The sequence below is a fragment of the Neopsephotus bourkii genome, unplaced genomic scaffold (genome assembly GCF_033783945.1).
Source record: "Neopsephotus bourkii isolate Nb327-2 ecotype Australia unplaced genomic scaffold, CSIRO-AGI_Nbou_v1 NB_882, whole genome shotgun sequence".
NCBI classification, from domain to species: Eukaryota; Metazoa; Chordata; class Aves; order Psittaciformes; family Psittacidae; genus Neopsephotus; species Neopsephotus bourkii.
This window is the reverse complement of record NW_026901376.1, coordinates 821406-843208: the sequence shown is the minus strand read 5'-3', so window position 1 is coordinate 843208 and position 21803 is coordinate 821406. Positions and strand designations below refer to the sequence as shown.

General features: G+C 39.1%; 1 protein-coding gene across 7 annotated transcripts; it reads right to left on the bottom strand.

Moving 5' to 3' along the window:
* Window positions 1-223: 223 nt before the first annotated feature.
* On the bottom strand, window positions 224-21428 carry IQCE (IQ motif containing E). Of its 7 annotated transcripts, none has more exons than XR_009726059.1 (21): window positions 21398-21425; window positions 20786-20883; window positions 20170-20217; window positions 19511-19556; window positions 18069-18194; window positions 16331-16401; window positions 15519-15632; window positions 14814-14864; window positions 14209-14279; window positions 13918-13987; window positions 13477-13526; window positions 10725-10882; window positions 10197-10252; window positions 9683-9891; window positions 7804-7906; window positions 5456-5539; window positions 4756-4779; window positions 3714-3809; window positions 2534-2664; window positions 1718-2039; window positions 224-346 (listed from the first exon to the last, which is right to left on the bottom strand). XR_009726059.1 is itself a non-coding variant. In XM_061356976.1 (20 exons), the coding sequence occupies exons 2-20, from the start codon at window positions 20837-20839 to the stop codon at window positions 1789-1791; spliced, it is 1596 nt and encodes a 531-aa protein (XP_061212960.1). In that variant the 5' UTR covers window positions 20840-20883; window positions 21390-21428; the 3' UTR covers window positions 1533-1788. The 7 variants fall into 7 exon arrangements, 3 of the variants coding, with proteins under 3 accessions (XP_061212960.1, XP_061212961.1, XP_061212959.1); XR_009726056.1 differs by having other exon boundaries at window positions 1718-1822; XR_009726060.1 differs by lacking the exon at window positions 224-346 and adding an exon at window positions 1153-1396.
* Between the last annotated feature and the right edge of the window lie 375 nt (window positions 21429-21803).

The window sequence follows — 21803 nt, the reverse complement described above, 5'->3', positions numbered from 1 at the left end:
CTTCCCCATCACACTTGTGCTTCAGGCCCTGCATCAGCTCCACAGCCCTTCTCTGGCCCTGCTCCAGCACCTCAGTATCTCTCTTGTAGTGATGGGCCCAGGCTTGGCACCTTGATGCCCTTGGTGCTGTTCCTGGCACATTCTATCCTCATCCCAGATTTTGGGAACACCTCACATATGTGTAAGATCAGCAGCAAATACAACTTGCTTTGCTCCCAATCTTTCATTGGTTTTATATTCACCAGAAAAGGACTGCAAGGAAGAAAGTTTGAATGCTTATGGCTCTCTATCCTTTCTGGTACAAATTCTTCCAGAACTTCTTCACTTATCAAGAAGTCATCACAATCTGCAATAAAGTTCAGCTTTAGAGACTTCATAGCTAGACAGTGACTGCTCTATGAGTATGCACACTATTGCATTTACCAGAGTAGCTTCATCTTACACTCTTCCTTGGGTCTTAGAAGCATTTCTTCAGAAGCACAAAGCATTTAGTTTGGGGTTTTTTTGCTTTAGTGATTCTTTGTCCTTGGGTACAATGACTACTGTAGTAAAGCCCAGGCAAAACAGGATGCTGCAGCACTTTTTTTCTGAGTACTATCACTAGGCATAACTAAAATCACTTAAAACTCTGTCTTCATAAGCAAGTACTATCTACTTCTTCACAAAGTAGAATAGCCTCTGAATATGGAATAAAGTTGCTTAAATAATTTTCCTTCACTGAAGGGTAACCTTTGCATTCACAATCCCTGCAAATCTGGCTTATTCCCATCTGCTATCTTAGAGAAACAGCCTCAGTTGCTTCCAGCATGCTCTGTTTCTGAGCAAGTCTACAGGGACTGTCAGCTTTTCATTGACAAAAAGCAAGTCGATGTTTCTCAAGTCACCCTCAAAACTGCTCTTTTTTCTCCAGCTAGTCTGTAAAAGCCTGAAATATCCCACTCTGGATATAACCAACCTGTTTCACTTCGGTTTTAACATCTTTGAAGCTGCATGTCTAAGGCTGTGTTACCTGCAGCATTGTTTTGCCTTTCATACTGAGTACTTCCAACATCCTCTTAAAAGGCTCTTCGGCTTTAATTCCACCTTCTCACAAAGAGCAATGAGGAATACAAGAAGTAAACCAAATGGCGTAAGAGCCACAGAAAAGAGAGAGACATTTTCCCAGTTTGCATTATAGTAGTACTAGTTGGCAAAGTTATCCAGGACTTAGTTTTTCCCTTTACTGCAGCATCTGAAGACCGCTGAAAACAATGTTACACATGGCTGACTAGGATGGTTCTTTTTACCAGATGTCTGTCCCCTTCGGAAACTAAGTCAGGATGGTGAAAACATTCTCAGCTTGTCTATGGCTTCAGGCCCGAAGCACAGTGGAAAGTACCATACTACAGCTACAGGGCTGGGGGGATTAAAAACAGAGAAGAGAGGCAATCCAGGGGAACATCATGTTCCTTGAATAATTACCACTCACATCAGAGAGAGACCCTCCAAACCACAGTTGTGACAAAAAGGCAAAGCACTTGTGAGGAAGCTGGTACTGATACTGCCAAAGATTTTTTTATGTAAGGGACTGCACTTGCCAGTATAAGCAACATGTCATCAAGTTAAAAGAAGACACAGAGTCCAATTATGCATCTGCATGTGCAGATGTTCTCTATAAAATTGTGTGCATCCACTCAAAACACACATTACTTTCGAACACAGAGGGAAATTAAATTACCAGGAAGAGACAACATGACGTTTGAAGGTCATCTCTGGACTCCTGCTAAAACCGGTTTCTTCTCTGGACTGTCAACTGCAGAAATCTCCTTTCTCACGTAGTGCACTGGACACAGAGGGCAGAAAGACATACTGCATTGCATGAGGCACAGAGCAGTAACTGCAGCCTGTCTTCAGAGGGCATGCTGAAAAGTTTGTGCTGCTAGCCTCTAAGAAACAAAACCTTATCACTTGCAGAAGTGAACTCCAGACACTAAAGTGAGGTGACAGCTTAACTCTGTAACCATGGCAGCCAACATTAAAAACTTTCTGAGGAGTAAACCCTGGAGAGAAAGGAGTATTTTTCAAGACAAAGTCACCATAAACCTAAGCAGTAAGCAAATCACTGTATTCTTCCTGAGCTAAATCACTAGATTCTAGCTCTTCCCTGTTCTTCCTCCAAATAACCCTTAACTTTTACATGTCAGAGCTTCAGATCCCCTTACATTAAGCAAGTGTATTAGCTATCAGTTTGATAACAATGGTATTTTGATTTTTTTTTTCCAAGCACTAATTATTTTACTTTACTTTTTCCTCACTTATATAGAAGACAGAATGCAACAGGACATAGGAAGACCACTACTGCCACTAGAAACCCTTTTAGTTGCATATCCTTTGATTTTTTTTACAAGTAAGCTCTCCCTTTGTTGGAATAATGGTCTTGTTTGCCTTTTCTGCCAAGAAACCCACACTAAAATTCTATTAAATAACTACCCCTCCCCTGCAATAAAACCAATTTTGCTACTGCGAGTTGCCGAAGTATCTGCTCCTCACTTACCTCTCCGCAAGCTGTTCTTTACGTGCTAAGTGAGCCCTGAAAACAGACTGGATGAATGGCAGCATCTCATCTTTCTCTATGCAATCAGAAGACGAGCTCAAGGAGTTTGACATGGAAGACCTGCAGGAGTTCTGCAAAGCAATCAGATAAAAGAAAACTGACCTTTACAGATTGCACAGAAGCTTGACAGAAGCTTTCACAATCTTTCTTCCGATTATGAAAATGGTAGTTCAGCAAATATTCCCATCTTTCGGTCTGCAGTCTCTAAGGTTCTATGAGTCTAAATCAGCAGGAAATGCAAATCTGATCATCACACAAGCTTTGAAACATCTGTATTCAATTAATGAAAGTGCAAACACCTGCAAGGGAAGTTCATTCATTTTCCAGGAAGGAAACCTTTTGAAGTCAAAGGAGTTAAGACAACCTTCGTTACTGATAGATGTATCTTCTGCTTGTATCAAGCAAAAGTATTCAATCCTACTACTGAACCATTGGGCCAGTTTACCAAAAGAAAAGTGCATGTAAAGTGCAACCAGACAGAAAACCTGTATGGAGAATTACAAATTAGCCTGCTAAAGTTCTAAAGGATGTTCATCTAAGTTGGCAAATGACTTTGAGAAACAAAATGTTTAATTGGTAAGAAAATGTTTTCATATTCAGAACTGAACAATCTAGAGCGAGTTTGACATGACAGAGGATGCAACTCTTTCGTTGAGCGTGGCATATGCAAGACTTCTTTACTTTTCAATCCCATCAAAGATGCTTTCCAGATTCTTCTTGCTGAACTTCAGCAACCAAGGTTTATCTATTATTACAATGATCCAGCAGTGAACACTTGAGAGCAAGTACAGTGTTCAACAGCACCCCAAATTAAAGAGTTAAAGGGTATGTTATTACCTGACGGAACAACCATTAAAAAAAGAAAAGAAAAAAGAGGAGTTACAGTCCATAATGCAGAGAAATTGTAGCTTTAATCCAAAGAAAAACTGAACTAAAGAAGATGGAATGGGAGGCTATGGAATGAGCTTGGTATTTTTCTAGGATGACAGCTATGCTGCCAACCAGTGCATTAAAACAACATCACTGGAAGATTGAGAGAATTAAGTCTGGAAGTAAAGTACTTTACACTAGAGACTAAACATAATGGGATTCCTGGGTACCCATTTGCCCCAACAATTACCTTGTTATGAGAATTTGCCTCATGCGTCCTCTTCTTCAGTAACAGTTTCTGTCGACTTAAATGTCCTCTGAAAGCTGCCTGAACTGCAGTAATTGCCTATCACGGAAATAAATAAGTAGGTATTAGCTCCTTTAAAAGATGGCAGTTATAAATAAAACCAAAAGAGTCCAGAAGGAAGAGGCACAGGGAGAAAATAACTTTTCCCTGTGCAACAGAAACTCTTTGATGTCTTTATATTTGATTATGCTTAAGGGATACACACGTCTCCATTACTTCACAGGTACACTGCTGCAATCCAGAGAATGCCCAGCCTGTGACAACCCATAGACTTACACCTCCATGGATTAAATTCAATCTGGGAGGTGTTCAGGACTCAGCCTATCAAATGCAGTTAAGTTCTAGCTGTCAGGACTAGCCTGTATTTCACAAGGAGAGCAACATGCTCCCATTCCCATATTAAGATAGCCCAGTAGGCTCAGTGATGCCCTGGCACAAGCAGAAACCCAGCCAAGACAGCAGACCACTGTGGTGATTACACTGAACATAGTAAGTCTTTCTTCTCAGAGATTTTACTGGATTCTAATGAACAAACAGCATCTAGATGTAAACCCGCAAGCCTGCATCACACAGTTTTAGAATTTGTTCTATAATACTCAGAGAGTATTATAGCAAAGGCTTCACATTCCTACTTCAAATGTTTCTGAAGACTCATCATAGTGAAAATTAAAGCGTTATTAGAATTATCTATTTTAGACAAAATCCTGTCTGTTGGTATCAAATTTTGATCAAAATTTGTTCATCTTGCAGAAGGTACTAAGTACAGAAAATCTGAGACCAAAAGGGGAACACTTTGACAAGATACATCAAACAAAACCAGGATGTTAGAAGGAAGATCACGAGCCAGCCTGAAGAACAAACATGATCTCAGTACAACAGGTTGTACTGCAGTGAAACTTCTTTAAAATAAAAAAGTTATTTCTACGTGTTTTGATATGAATTACATCTGTTTTGCTGTTTTGTTGGCTGTCATAAGTACACTCACCTTGTCCAGATCACTTACATCTCGCTGAAATAGAAAATGACAAAGTTAAAATTTATATATATTTGTGCCATCCAGTTTTTCCCCAACAATTACAACACAGAAAATACCTGTCCTTCCTCCCCCTAAAAACTTCAACAAACTTAAGGGAACAAAATACCCAAGCTTTTCATCTTTGGAAGATGTGTGGATAGTACTTTTGTCTTTATTTTCCTAAGAAGCAACTACAAGACCCACCTCACATCATAGGTCCTACGCATGGAAAAAGCAACATTATGTTTCTGCCCATAAAACAAAATTTAAGGTTAATGCTTTTTCTTGTCATAGTTGAATGTAACTCCTACACTGTTTGGAGGATTTCTGCAAGGGGTATTTAATTTCTCAGTCATACTCCAAGGAGGCCAACAGCAGTGATGCTGCTTCAAGCACTGGTAGGCTTCCTTAGTTTCCCTGCTCACCCAGACTTCCCCATTCAGAAAACAGCTATCTTGCAATAGAAACAACAGGGTTCTAGAGATCAAAGGCAAAAGCAGCAGCAGGCAGGACTTGAACAAAGCAGTGGAAGAGAAGATGGTGGTAAGGAGTTGTATTGGGAAGCACTGCTGCAGTTCCTGAAGCCTGGCAGCAGGTTACTGTACCCACTAAAACAAGAGCAAGATTCAGAGGGGAGGATCCTCACTATTTCCCAGTAGGAGAATCTCACCTTGTCCTGATACTTCCTCCAGTACCTCTGGATGATTCTGGCTGCTTCTTCTCTCCTTTGATGATCTTTGCCTTGCAGTGAAAACTGCAAAAAAGAATCTTTAAGTTGGTACACTAAAGACACAAGCTGGAATTCTACGAGGGAAACAAGTTACAAATAAATCAGCACCAGAGTTGTTAAATGTTCATCCTACCTGCAGGGCAGAAGGAAGTTAGAGAGGAAACTCTTAGTTTGGAATACTGGTCTTGTTCAAAATCATCATCCAAATGCCTGTTACACCAAAACACATAGCTGTCCCCATTTTAGCTGTTAGCAGAGCATGGGAATGGAAAGCTTTTCATTTACACATATTCCTATTTTTATATGCATTGGTAAAGCAGTAAGAGCTCCAACAGAGGAACCCACTGCTTTGTTGATCAGAAATAGCTTGTATATTATCAACAGACTGAGAACAAATGTCAGGGTACCAGATTTTGCAATTCTTCTCCAGGAAAGACTGGTGCTAATTAACTGGGGAGCTCTCTGATGTCTCATCCTGGCAACTGTGGACCCATAATCATCTGTTTAAGCTTACTGATGGGTTTGCCACCATATGACTCCAACAAGACAGAAAGCTTGTGTAAATTGGCATAACTCTACTCTTCTATCTTGAAGAAAAAAATTAGAGGTAAAAGAAATCAAGAACAAAACAAGATTTTGTTCCAGTTATATCTTCTGAGGTGTGGTTGCATACTCCACCTCTCAACAGTTGATCCTTTTGATCCCTAATTATCCCATACTAATTGTCATTCCTCACTTGCCAAACAAAAGTTAGCTGCACTTTTAAAAGACTAATTTAATTTGTTGGTATAAAATTGTAAGTAGAGGACTAAGAGCCTTGGTAGACTCAGAAAAAACCCTCTTGATTCTGTGAAAATGATTTATTTATAACCTAAAAACACTGAGTTACAGGCTTAAGTTTAGCAAATGGATCATGTTATATTAAAAATGACAACCTACTATTAAAATGAAAAATTGGTAGGAACTTAGTGATAATTACAAATAATGGGAACATTTCAATAAAAGGATGGTTACTGGCCAAGAATATATATAGTCTGCAGAAGGAAAAAAGGAACTGTTTGTTGGCTGTTTTTAAAGGCTCAAGTTATTTGATATTCAAAACATCATCTAGCATCCATGAGCCTATAACTCACAAAAAAGAATCTAAGGAGTTGCACAGTATATAAAAAACTAGCATCCTCTTAAGCTAGTGGACATTTTTATTCATATTTTTTACTACCCATATTTCAGGGTCTATTTATTTTTAAGTACAAGTCATCAAAATCCCCAGTAATAATTTTCAATTTTCAGTTTTTAGTGGAATTAGATTAATATGTCCATACCGCATGTGAAAAAACCATGTCAGACAGTGGCCACTCATCCATACTGGCCAGTGACAACAACATTTGTTAGAGGGACAGAAGATTGCAAATACACCAAGTTAAATCATATGGCACCAAAAAAACCGCAAGTGATGAGAACTCCATTTAAGACTGTTTAGGAATAACAGGTACCCAAATATATTACTGGATAATATCCAGACAGAAGAGGTTATGAATAACTCAGCTCCAGAAAAACTTCATTTCCAAGGGGGGTAAGGGTTTATTTTATTTCCTGATATCCATCCTTCCTAATTCTTAGTCAAAGATGGAGTCCCATCATCAGCGGAATTGAGAAAACCTCTATTTTTATGATTAGTGCTCTACATCCTGTAACCCTTCCCATAGAAAAGTACCCTGATTGCATCCAAAGAGAAAAGCTAATGAATATTTTATGAATTGCCCTAATTGAGCACTTGACCAGCATAAAAATCACTGAAAAGGGTCTTCTGTCTTTTGCCAGTCTGCCAGTGACTTATCACACTTACCTGTGCCTCTGTCCTTTACCTATCAACACCTCCCTCCCTCTCCAAAACTTGACTGAAATTAGCTAATGTGTTCAGATGTTATAAGAAGATGTAAGGAAAACCACAAATGTCTTTCTTTTTAAGTAAGTCAAAACCCCCAAGCACTAAAAAGCAGAAGCTTTTTGCAACATTCCACTGAATAAGGAAAAAACAAAGGCAGACACTCACCAAGAGAACAGCTCCAAAAAAAAAATAATTGCAGTGGCAATTATTGAAACAACTTATCAACAAATGCTGGGAATTAATCATCATTTCAAATCTCTATGACAAGATTTAATATCTCTCTGAAAAAACACAGCTAGCAGCTATTTAGACTATCAGCTCAATTTGCAATCTATTGCTTGGATGCAAAGGGAAAAAACAACACACCACCACCACCCCCCAAACAAAAACATGTCTGTACCTTAAGACCCTTTTCCACTTTATCTTCTGCCATTTGACTCTTCTCTTCCTCTTCTTTTGGCTCCAGTTTCCCTAATTTCTGTGTCAGGTTCTGGATTTCCACTCTAAGGTTGGAAAAGCAAAAATATTTATAGGTGGAAATTAGCTGTTGTTCCTGCTTTGAAAATATTCAGCCTAATTCAGGAGATTTGGCTGCCTTCTTTGTTTGTTTGTTTGGGGTTTTTACGGCCAAAGTGTGAAACTGCTCAGAATAAAATGATGCATCTTCTCATAGTAACAGACATAGAATCGTAGAATAGTTAGGGTTGGAAAGGACCTTAAGATCATCTAGTTCAACCCCCCCTGCCATGGGCAGGGACACCTCACACTATGTGACAGCAGTTCTCAAGTTGTGATAGCACAGCCTTACATTAGCATCAGAAAATTCCAGTGTTACAATGGTACCCTTGATACTTTCAATAATGCATCTAGATCTGCTACAGTTTCATATTTGTCACAGTCCTTTCCTGCAAAGTAATAATGAAATCACTTCTTTTAGCCACTCTTGCACAAGATCATTATCAAGTTATACAAAATACATGATGTATTACATTCCTAGTTACAAATTACATGAAGTAAATGGAATGACATACTAGCAATGGTCTAGAAGCATAGGCTAAGATAAGGTAAAGATACTACAGTTCTTTCTTAGAAAGAAAATATGTCTCTGAGGCCAACATGGCAGCTCTCTTTTTCCATTTATCTTCTTAATTTTTATTATAATTCAATAATTATTTTTATTTTTCTTGTACTACTTGGTCTTCCAATTCCCTTCAAAGCACTGTAGAATTCTTCCCCTAGTGACTTACTCCATCCTTCCAAACCAGTTCTGCTTACATGAATTCCCAGATTCCTGCAGTTCAGATGAACCCATATAGATTTTTAGCCACTTCAAATGATAATTATACTTTTGACAGGTATTTTTTGTAGTTCTGAAAGGATCTACCAATACAAAAATGTGATTCCATAGAGTCTGCTCTCCTGCACTCTTTTCTGACACTTCTCCTGTATATCTTATTCTGACACTTCTGCAGCCCACTTCAACCTTAGCCTCCAGTAACTGCTTGATATCTAATCTACAAAGGTATTACGGAGATCTAAGCAGTACTTAGGACATCCATACTTCAACAAAGTTATTGTTTGATTAAACTCCTACATAAAATAGATTTTCTCAATTTGTAAAGTAACTAAATGTTTCATTTTCCCCTTTAAACAAACCAAAATGCAAGCATACATTGTTCAGAAGCAAAGGTCCTCTCCACACATTCATTCTTGATCAGAGGCAAGTTACAGAGGCAGCATCTTATCAACAACACATAGTTGTGTGCACATCTCTGCTCACGTGAGAGATTAACCTGCCTGCCCTTATGCACTGACACATCAAATGAGTCCAAGCAATACAAACTGCAAATCGATTGCTTACTGGGGAGAAAAGAAGTCCCACTGCATCACATGGCAGAAGGCAGGCTTAAAGGGAGAAAGTGGTAGATCAGGACAAAATGTTGAAAAATAAGACAAAGTTTTTACAGCAAAATTCTTGCTGTGGTAAAGTGACATATAATCCTTAAAAGGCCTTTTAGTGTGGTTGGCAAAAAATATGCCTTGAAAGAATATGTTAGAAACAAGCAGAAATTCTCATTTTCCAGCCTCTTTTTCCTGCAATGTAATTTTACAGGGCTAGTAGGACTAGAAGTAGTTTTTGATATAAAAGCTGAAGGGATGCTCCAAATTCATTTTCTTACTGAAAATGTGAAGAACTTGTTACATCATTTCACAACGTGATAGGAAACACTAATTGATACATACTAAAGAGCAATATCTTAGACAAAAGTCACACTTACTCTTTACTGAGTAAAAAACTTCGAAGTGCCCTCTTATCTCTCTGGAGTTGCTTCACTAGCCCTTGGAGGCGATGACATTCCTCAACATAGTCCACCTGTTGAGAGACTAGATGACCCAGGTCTTCGGAAGTTGAACATGGTGGAGTGAATACCTCTGACTCACAGGTATCTGCTGATGGCACCCTGGCGTTCTCCATGGCACTTATTTTCTAAACAGGATAAAATTTACATGGAGAAAAATAAAAAGGGAAAAAATATTAAATTTAACATAAAATTATTTATTTAGGCCATGAGAAAAGATGAAGTGGAAGTTAATTCTAAAATGTGCATCTACATGTAATAAGTATGAGAAAAGTAAAAAAGGAGAAGGAGCACATGGTACAGACATCAGTTTACACGTATGAGGCAGAACACACAAGGCTGATGGTCTGAGGGACTACATGCCATGAGCACAAGCCAGTGGTTCCGCATCTTTTGCTCAAAGACAGGCAAGATTACGATTATGATCACTTACACTTTCTAGTTCTGAAATCCGCTTCACCAGCCTGGGTTTGCTCCACTCACTGTAATCTAAATACAATAACAAAGCTTTAAACATGAAACTGTAGCAGTGAGTCAACATTGTTCTTGCTTTTCTGACACTTGTGTTCATATAGAAAGACCATCTAAAGGTCTCTGAACCCCGACTGTAAATGTGCACCAATGAAAAAATGAGAATGGTCTTAAAATATCTGACTTCTACATCAATTAGTTATCAATATAAACCATTCAGATTCAGCAGTTTCAGAAACTTGTATTTTCAAGTGATTCCAGTCCAGAATTCTCAGGGTTAACAATAAAGGAAACCCAGGTCTGACTGGAGCAGCACATCCAGAAGTCACAGACTCCTGTAAGAAACTTATTCCAGCCTTTTCCCCTCCTGAATCCTCACTCTTGTAATAACTCCCTTATTTGTACCACTGTAGTGTCCTGCTCTCAAACACATCTTTCAAATGTACCTAAATCCCTTGCCCCACGTTCACCAACTTTTCAGCACACGTACTTTCTGTTTCACTGGAAGGAGGAGAACTGCACAGTACATGATCTAAATCTTCTTTCAGCCTCCGATTCTCAGCCTGCAAATTTTTGATGGTCCTGGATAATCTCAGGACAGCAGCATTCAGTGCCTTTAGGTGTTTTTGGGTCTCTCTGCTCTCTGTACTTCGAAATGGAATCAAAACCAGAAAGTTAACTTAAAAGCAGAGAACAAAGCAGCAGCATTAAAAACGGTGAAACAGCCTCACTGCGTTACTGTCTCAGCTCCCCTCCAACAGCATTTCTCAACATTTTTTACTTGAGTTACCTATTCTGTTAGGAAAAAACATTCAAAGACCATCTTGCTCAACACTTCCACAACTGTTCTGTGTCAAAGAAAACAGATACTTCGAAAGTTCATTACTTCTACTTCCTCTCCCCCCCTCTGTTTCATTAACACATAATCAAGGGTGCTTGTATGGGTTTTACTCATTTGGGTTTCTATTTGTTTTGTTAACCAACCTTATAATGCTTTACTGGTGCTCTACAGACAACTGATTTAAAATCATTTACATTCAGCCAACCGGGAGACTCTTCCAAACAAGTGTTCAGCATGGAAAGCTAACCTGCGTGCTCTGAATTGCTTTCTTTCACTTAACAGATTTGTACTGGGAGAGAGAGAGGGCTATAGATGGAATAACTCTCAAATCCAACACAAGTGTATTTTGAGATGTGAATGCTGTTCTAGGGTAAAAGAGACTATTCCTGTGAAAGTAAACCCCAGAGAGATCTCTTTCTTCATTTAAGATACATTTCAATCAATGTGAGATTTGAAACACATTTGAAGAATACAGCTATCATCAAGTGATGGGAGTAAAAGGCATTAGAAAAGGGAAAACCTGTTATGTGTTAAAGTCATTTAAAACACATTAGAGTGGTTTTGCCTTTTTAATTTTTCTAATAAATGGGGAAGAAATCTCAGTTTTATAGATGTGAAAAAAGTTGTAAGGTTTGTTGACAAAGTAGATTTCTAGTGAGATGAAATACTTTATTGCTATGAGAAAGTTCTTAAAAACTTACTTATGGAAGCAAAGGTTTGAAGTAACTGATGGAACCACTTCTGGACAAAAGACAATGACAGAATAGTGTGCAAAGAAATCTCACATGACATACACTGGAATAATTACAAGGTAAAGGGAGAAACAAGTTTACAGGTACCATATCAGGTTGAAAAGCTGAACCTAATCTTCCTTTGGGATATGAAAAGGAAATTAACAAATAAGGCTGTCCACATGTCATGGATGACTATTCATGAGCTGTCCCAGGCAGAAGGTAAAAAAACTCCAAAACTAAAACCCAGCACACAACACAACCAAAAATTGGAAGTGACAGAAATGATAGGAATCGTCACTGTATCAGTGAGTGACATTATTTGATGCTCATCAAAACCTTAACGAAAGGATTGCAGACCATTTTGAGGACTGGAAAGGTCACCTAGTTTTTAGGTACAGTTGGATACTACAGCTTCATATATAAGTCATCATATTTCAGCATTAACACTGAAAAAGAAAAGCTAAATGTGATTTACTTCAGCCAGAAATAATGTAGACAAGCATAGTGGAAGAAACACTCTCCTACAACTGTATGTGCCAGAGCCCTGAACTTCAACATCATTTATTATTTCAGCTCTCAGCCTCTCAAGTAGAGACTGACAGTCACATAATGGAGAGAGACTGCCCTGACCACTGCTTTTCGAAGCTACGAATAAATTAAGGACAAGGAAGAGACCTGATGACTCATTTCCACCCGTAAATAAATGAGGTGTGATGGCTTACAGCCTCCAGAGGCCAGCCACTGCATGCCTGAGCCAAAAGAGATCTTACCTTCTTCAAAACAGTGACAAAACAAATTGCACTTTCCAATCCACAAGACACAGTGAATTAGGGAAACACAAGTAGTTATACATCATGATCCATAAAGAGTTCTCATGTGTTTTTAACAACCTAAATAATTATAACCCAAATTAAGACAGTTGTCTGTATGTAACACCAGGAGGACAAGCACATTTTGAAGTGGTGTGGTAAAAAATTTTCCAACCCTACAAGACTCTATTACCCTCTTCTCAGCAAGAATAACACTCCCTCGCATAGATGCTTTTAATTTTCTGTCTTACTGGAGCTTTGTCTTTTGCTGTTGTGCTTTTGATTTTTATTTCCTCTGTAGACTATTTATTCCCATCACCATGTATAAATAAACATAGTAGTGACAAGCACTAGCACAAGCTTGACAGTTTCCTACTAGCGCTGCTCATGGACAACTCATAAGAGCTGCCCTGACCTCTAGATCTGTCTCTGCACCACAGGAAAATGTTTACTCCGAAATACCTTCTTTTGCAGCATATACTTTAAAGCAAGATGCAGACCTGACTCAAGAATAAAACACTAAACATCTAGTGAGTTTGTTGCAATCACCAGTGATATCAGAATACATGTGATTATGGGGGAAGATGGGTTTTATTTAACAGATACATTTTCAAAGCTTTCCTGTACTTCTCAAATAGCTCTTTTTCTCCCCACATCCACAAAATTACCTAGAAGAAAAAGACGTGACTAAGACATATGCCAAGGCTGTGAAGCCAACCGAAGCAGTACCAAAAAGCAAATCCAGCAATCTAAATGACAAAATAAGCTGTTCCCATGTAGTTGGTTTCCACCATAAAATAATACATGATCTATCAAACAAATATATGCAAACATTTTCCTCAAAAGAATTTAACGTACTTTTTCCTAGTAGCCTCAGATTTCTCCAGAAGCTGTTGGAGACGATGAACCTGTGAAATATGAAATACACATTCCATTAAGGAGCTAGCTGTGGAAGCTGACATTGCTAATGCCACACATTTGTCCATTAGGTGAAAATCAGAACAAGATTCTTTGGGCAGCAATAGAGGCAGTGATGCCAGGCTACTGTTATACTGGCTTTCATCTAGATACTACGCTTACGGGATATACATTAGTTTCTTTATTTCCCCTTTTTTGCTAACACACTCAGCTTCCTGAGGAAAAATAATTGGAGATACGAGAGTATCAAAGAAAATCTGATTCCACTTACAGGTGTAGCTGAGCTGTAAAAACTCTATCTAAACCAGTCCATTTATACTTTGACTCAACCACTGAAAAGCTTCCTCTCCTTATGCACATGGAAAGACATTTCAGACATACCTCTTCAGAGCAGGTTTCCATAGCTTTCATTTCTTGCAAATTAGTGGACGTCAGGTCTGCCTGGAATTCGCTAAAATAGAATAATCCAGTCAGACCAGCAGAGATGCTGCAATGCTTTTTGTCTTACAATTTCTGGGTGGGCTGTTTATAGTTACTAATATGTTCTCAGAGTTCATTAAAACATCTTAAGGGACAGAAGAATACAGATTAGAAATAACATGGACTTCAAATTGCCTTTATCATCTATCCAATACAAGCCCCTATCCTACTCCCTAGCCAAAAAAGTCATACTTAATAGTCTTGTATCTCTCCTTGCACAACTGTTGTAGCTTGAGAATCTTCTGCTTCAATCCATTAGCCACCTACAGAAAGAACAAAGCTCATGAGTACTACAATAACCCATCTCTTCACTGAAGTTCTATTTCTCCATAATCTTCCTCTGTCTTTATTAATTGTACCTAACTAGATACACTTATTCCTATATACTTCAGTACTTAGTAAATCATATGCATGTCTGCTACCCTCTGTGAAAGGCAACACTGATGAATTCAGATACCTAATTTAAGATGGTTATGTTACCACAGATATAACATTTACACAATCATTAAATAAAAAACATTTTGCCCATCACCCTGCTAAATTCAAAGAAGCCAGTGATAGGGAGAATGCTTCGTAAACACATTCAAGACAATGACAAAGAAAGGTCCCTAAAGTGATGTTAATTCCAGATCTTTGTTACTGCTTTCTTATCTGACTATAGAAATGATGGTAACATGATTCCCTAATTGCTTATTCTTTCTTACTTCACTTCATTATTTATTTAAATTGGTAGTGTTTCAGCTTGGCAAGAGGAACAAGGGAAAAAGGAAAGCTAAAGGTAATGAAGAAACTATTACCCATCCATTATTATTCACCCTTTCTGACAAAGCTTGTGCCATCTCAGAGGCCTGTAAAGTAAGACAGATAAAGCAAATGACCAACATTGCTACTTTATTGTATTGCCGACTCTTTCCACAGAATTTTCTATCCTACTCCTCTTCACATTTAACAGTCCCACAGCTTAAGTTCTGAGGCCCCTGTGCTCATTGTTTGACATTAGCACACTTCTCCCAAGATGTAGAACTGCACACAGAAAGTGAGAGCCACAAGGATTTCCATGAAATTCAGGTCTTCTGACCATGACCCTAAATGCTTCTCAGCCTTGTGGGCCTGACAATAAAGCTTACGTTTTACTTCCTGGCTCAGGTCTCAGGACTGCCTTCATCAGTCACCATGCAAGAGGTTAAATCCCTTTTACTCTCAGGAAAAATATGCAGAAAGCAGGCCTGTACAGAGACAGCATCTCATTTTTTCCTTCAGTATGTATCTTTGCTAAGTAAATTTGTTTGCACATTATGGCACGATCTTCCTTTGAACTGAGCTGGCAAGCTGAGATACACAAAACAGAGATCCCTTCATACCAACCAACCACCTCTCATATTCGAGCTCATCATTCCTAGAAAGAAACACACTACAGACTTCTGAAACCTGAAGTGACAAGAAGAGGATCACACTGCTCAGCACTCTTGCCCCACTTCTATCCTCCCCCAAGAAACAGTCACCTTGAAAGGATCCAACAGTTTTTCAATCTGTTTATCCTTTCTATTGATCACTTCCTCTAGTCGACGAAGCTTAGTTTTCATTTGATGTCTCTCAATTTTCTGAGCTTGTACTGTCTGAAAGAGGGGGCAAAAAATCATAAGCGTATTTCAGAAATAGAAATGCACTGAGTTTTCATATGGAAACACGTTTTGATGTCAAAAACAATCCAATTATGAGGTGAGGATGAAGAGTTAAAAAAAAAAAAAAAGAACTACAAAAGACATTACCACACTGGACCAGGGCTGACAGATAAGGGAGGTGACAGGGCAAAGATAAAAAGAAAAGGCTTAACAGAAAGACAGCCTTACACAAATTATCTACAACAGCCAAGATGTTTGCATATAGGTAACCCTAGTGTTCAACATGCCAAGTCCTCGTGCTTCAAGTTTCATGTTTCACTGCACTAAACTGAAAATGTATTAAAATGTGATGGGTCACAGTCAGGAAGGAGGTAAGATTAAAAAAAAAGGAGGTGGAGACAAAGAAACCAAACACAATGAACCTTTTCAGCATCCAGCTATGGCCATGGCTGGGGTTCAGCATTGGATATACCTCAAGGCTTCCACATCCAGTACTCAGAAGCATCTATCACACCATAAGAACAGTGAAATTGCCTTAAACAGACACAAGTTTAGTTTAGCCTTACATTACAAATGCAAAAAAAAAAAAAATTGGTGGGTGTCCCAGTAGTAGAAACCAAAGTAATCTGGATCAATAAGGTCTGGATGGAGCAACGCTGTGACTTTCTATGTAAGTATCAGAGAGACTGTACCTTTTTCAGCTCTATAATTTCATCATACATATCTTCTTTTTCTTTGTAGTTAGGATTTCCAGGAATATAGCCTACAGAAAAAGGTATGTAAAATAAGCAGATCCAAAAGAAGTACTTTTAATCAAAAACCTTAGAGAAAAACATCTAGAACAGCACTAAACTGGAAACTAGGCTTCCAGCATGAAAACTGACTTTAGAAATGGAGGTGAAATGCAAATGTTACTGTATAAAACTTCTGCCAGATTTTACAGCCAATTTTTCCTAACTTCTTCTCTATGGTGCTACATTGAAATATCCATCTCAAGAAAGATCTGCACTTCATAGAAGACTGCAGTCTTCTCATCCCAAAAAAACTGTTTACAAAAGACTTCTAAAAGATGGCCATAATCTATTTACCTATTTCTGCCTGACATGTAAATGTTTACCACCTTTTAAAGTTGCCAGAAGCTGTGTACCACCAGCAAAGTGTTGTTTCAAAAGGAAGTGAGATTTTTTTAAGCTTACAGTTCTCCTTTAAGAAAAGCAGGATAAAAGTTTTACATTTTGCTCTTCTCATAAAACTCAATTAATCTAGTATCACAACCACATGATAAAACAAGAGAAGTAAAAGGAGTCAATTACATAGAATTTGAGGCAAGCAGATGGTTTCTATCAATGGTTCCTAAACTATGTTTTACAAAGTCACAATAAATAGTCCACAGCTGGCCCACTGAACCATATTATATTTACAATGTTTTCAGCTGCAAATGCATGGCAATTTGCAGAAAGTTCTGAAACCTAACAGTGATTCATTGCTCCCAAAAATTTGGAACCCCCCATCTTATCCAATTTAGAAACCTCAAAACTTATCTCATGGATCATATTTCAACACATATTTTAATACAGGCTAAACCAAAATGGCTTTTGCTTTACTAAAGCTAAGATCTTAGGGAGTGTGTGCTTTTACACAGAGAATAAAGATCATTAACTTTCATCTACCACACCATTACATAGCTTATCACTGCTAGAACAATGAGAATGTTTGGGGTTCTTTGTTCCTAGAACTTCCTTCAAATATTCCGGAGTGCTACTGAAACCAGCTTGCATGTGCCCCATGTCAACATCTGACTTCAGAGGATAGCTCATTCCTGCCAATAAAAATGGAACAAAAAATGCAAAAAACAGGGATAGCTCTGAATTAACTTTGTGGATTTATTTTGAGCAAATGCAATATAGAAAGCTCCATATGTTTTAATTATTCCATCTACAAATGCCAGTGCTTCAGATTAGGTAATTCCAATCACCCAAACAAATAATAACGAGAATGATCAGGGAACTGGAGCACCTCCCATATGAAGATAGACTGAGAAAGTTCGGGCTGTTCAGCCTGGAGAAGAGAAGGCTGCGTGGACCTCATAGCAGCCTTCCAGTATTCTTTCCTGTTAGGGTGGTGAGGCACTGGAATGGGTTGCCCAGGGGGGTTGTGAATCCTCCATCCCTGGCACTGTTCAAGGCCAGGTTGGACAAGGCCTTTGGTGATATGGTTTGAGCGAGGTGTCCCTGCCCATGGCAGGGGGGTTGGAACTTGATGATCTTAAGGTCCTTTCCAACCCTAACTATTCTATGATTCTATGATTCTATGACTTTGTATGTAGCCCATAATGAAACACAAATCTGTTTTTTTTAAGAGTTTATACATTAAGCTCTCCACAACACTGATTTTTATCCATATATGCAGATAAATTTTCTATACCAATACCTTGTTTCAGTGATCTTAGCCTTTGGTTTTTTACAGCTGCACTCTCAAGATATTCACTGCCTGTTCCCTGAAGAGAAGGCCAAACTGTAGCTTTTCTGGAATACAGTTGTGTGCTGTATGGAGATCCTATAACAAAAGGAAATATCTCAGCGTTGCCTTAAAAAGCTCAAGGTCACAAAAATTCTCTTTGCCTCATACTTCAAGGCTCACACACACAATTCTATTACTTATAAAAATAGGAATTAACAGCATATTACATATTGGCTTACAAGGAGCAATGGGACATTAAACTACAGGAAAAAAAATCATCATAAAGAAAAAACAATCTAATTCCCAAAGAAATAAAGATGCTCAGAAAGAGACAGTAATATGACTTAACACATGAAGAAATAGTTACGTGTAAGAATCCCTATCCAAACTGTACAATACCTGCATGTCTAAATTCATTTATTAAATTAACCTTTGAATTCATGTCTATTTTCTTGCAGTAACTGAAGAACAGAATCCGTGTGATGCAACTTCTGGGGAACTCCTCACATTACTGCTTCAGGTACTGCAGTCAGGTTCAAAATACTGACAGTAATTCCACTTTAGATTATTAATACAGATGTGTGCTAAATGGACTAACTAGTTACTCTTCACATCACCATGAGAAGCACATACATTAAGAAACAATGTCACAAGCATCATAGTGGAAATGAAACAGCTATTTTAAATTCCATCCTTTAGGCAAGCAAAGGGATTTCAGGAAAACCATTAAGATAGAAGTACAGCATGCCTCTTCCTCAACCTAAAGCCAAATTTAAAAGTACAACATTATTTAACTTATTAGAAACAAAACAATCAGCAACACTTTGAGGTAAAGTCTTCTTTGAAACCTTCACTGGACCTATACAAAGGAAAGTAAATGGAAAAGAAAGAAACATAAAGCTCCCCCAAAAAGATAAAACCCCACATTACAACTGCAGATCTAATAATAACATTGCACTTCTAAGGTCACATAAAAAAAACCCAAACAGAACAACAGAAACAAAATCAACCAACAAATAAGAGAACTGCTTATTCTGCAAACATAGGTATCTACTGGATGGTATATAGGTGCAGGAATTCTAGATTCTTTCTGTACAGCAAGTATCAACATTTCTCCAAAAAGAAAAAGAAATTCAGAATGCTTACCATTAGAAGTGATAACATAAGAAGGAAGTAGTTTATACTGAAGAATCAAGAACTGCAACTAAACTATTAACATCAGTATTTAGTCTATAGAAGTCTAACTTCACAGGTTACAGAACAAATCTCAGACAGGTGCACCCTGCACACACCAGTAAATAATTCTAAGGAGAATAATAAGATGTTGTTTCAAGTGAACCTTCCAGTTCCTGTGTCCCACAAACCTCCTGTTCTGCAATAACAGAAGCGGAAGAAAAAATTTTGCTACTTACTACTTGGTAACTTTGAAGGCTTGGTAAAAAGTTTCTTCTTTAACTTCTGGAAGAGACAAAGAATTTTTTAAGTATTTAAAATATTCTACTCATCAAAGATTTCCGTGTATAATCTCAAAATCGGCTTCAAGCTCCATTTTGTATGAAGCTAATTTGTTTTAAAAACACAGTAAGTATATGCAGATTTGGCAACAGTCACCAGAATTAAGGTGGTGCCTACTGAGGTTTTACACTACAGACAGGAAGTAGTCTATTCATGCTCAGAACACTAAGACCTTCCCCACAGGTATTAAATAAGAGCAGCAGCAAATTCAAGATGATCACAGAGTAGAGGCTAATCTATAGAAGCATTTAGCTAAAGGAAAGCCTTACTCAATTCCATTAAAAATCTGTAAAATGATTACACAGGCCCATAACTTGATAGAACAGTAAAGTGAAGCCAAACATCACTTGCAGCCCCAAGTGCAGAGAATTCAGAAGCCAGAATTACATCTGGAATTAGAGGTTTTTGGATGAACTACATTGCAATAATATTGTTAGCTATCCCTCTGAAGGGTATCTTACCAACCAGGAGACATCACACTGATGTAAAACGTGCAAGAACATGCCAAGAGGCCTTTTAAAGCATTCATCCACAGCACTCCATTAATAAAACTCACCAATTCTGGATCCAATTCACAGGTTATCGCAGACGGGCCATCATCTCCCTGGGAAATAAGAGACATTAACTGTTACATGTGCTACTAAACAACAGGTTATAATACACACCCAGAAAACTTTGTATCCTTTTACTATCACAACAAAGTTAGAGTGCAATAAATTCAAATGGTAAATGTTTCACCACTGTTGCAAAACCCAGTATCATTTGCTCCAACACAAACATTCTGTGTGACACTGTACAAGTCACTTCAGCCTCAAGCCACAGAGACTTAACCCACTTCAGCACAGAGCATTACAACAGATGAACCTTCTGGTGCCTTATCTTCCATGATACTTGATTTGTGCGGATTTCCACTATCAGCCCACTGGTAAGAGTTAAGCAGCAACTCATCCATCTGTCCTCTTCCTCACTTACTTCTTCCTATGCTATGTTATGCTATGGGAACACTCAGTAAACTCAACTGGAGAAGTCATCAGGCTGAGGATAAAAAACCCCAAACCAAGGAATCAAAGAAGTGGTGAACTTTTCCTCAGCTTGAGCTAACAAGTTTCTCTGCTTCTCAAATACAGACATTTCCACTGCAGAAGGAAAATTGTGCTTTGCTGTCAAGTTACCTGAGTGCACGCTGCCCTCGCAAAAAAAACATCCTCACTTGGTGCTGTCTCCATTGGGCTCACAGCTGCAGCATGAGTCTTTGGAAAGATGCCGGTGTCTGTAAGAAGCAGGGCCAGGTGAAATACTTGTTGAGAACCCTGGCTGACATAACAGGGGCTCGGACTGACAGCAGCAGAGCAAGTAAACCAGCTTTTTGTGCTGGCTGAGAGCAAGCAAGTATACATCTCACACAGCATGCCACATAGTTTTTAATTTCCTGAGGCAATGTTCCTTGCAGCACACTGATTATTTCCTGTTATTTTAAGGCCTCTCACTGTGGGAGATCTCTCTACCCAACTGCAGCTATCGCATTAGGAATCAGAGAATACAGAATGTGCTCAGCCTTGACAGGAGATGGCAAACAGCACATTCACCAGGATATTAACATGCAATAACAAAAACACCAGTCCTTGGAAACCCTCACACTCCCTTTGCTTTTGGAAAGCAGGCCCAAGCACAGCCACCTACGACAGATAAGAGCACATGGTGACTCCCATTAAAGGGCCTCAAATCCTCCACCTGAAATCAAACCCTAACCACCCCCCGCGCCATCCTCCTAGTCACCGCCTCACCAGCCCGTCCAGCTTGAGGGGGCTCCAGGCTTTGTCCCGGGGCCGAGGCCGGACCCGGCCTGAGGCCTCCTCCTCCTCCTCACCCCCGCTCCTTACCAGCTCCCCCCCTCTGCGGCCTTAGCGGGCTGAGGGCAGGCGCGGCAGACCGGGCTCCCACCGCCAGCGCTTCCGGGTTGCTGAAACTATAGCAACTAGCAGCGAGACGGCGGAGCGGGAGAAAAGGGCGCCTGCGCGGAGGGACCGGGGAGGGAGGGAACGGCACCAGCGAAGGCCGCATCGCCTTGGAGCACACGCAGGCACGCCGGCTGGCCTAGGCCCTACTGCGGACTGCGAGTGCCACCAAGCGGCCCCGAGCGGCAGGAACCCCGGCAGGGTGTAGAGACAGGAGAGCTGGGACAAACGTAGA

Excerpts from the sequence above, each read along its gene's own strand:
- IQCE (XM_061356976.1), bottom strand. The coding sequence starts at position 20,839 with ATGGAGACAGCACCAAGTGAGGATGTTTTTTTTGCGAGGGCAGCGTGC. Across the intron at positions 20,218-20,785 it reads CGAGGGCAGCGTGCACTCAG|GGAGATGATGGCCCGTCTGC; the intron begins GTAACTTGACAG and ends CTTATTTCCCAG. Across the intron at positions 14,865-15,518 it reads AACTGTTGGATCCTTTCAAG|GCCTCTGAGATGGCACAAGC; the intron begins GTGACTGTTTCT and ends CTTACTTTACAG.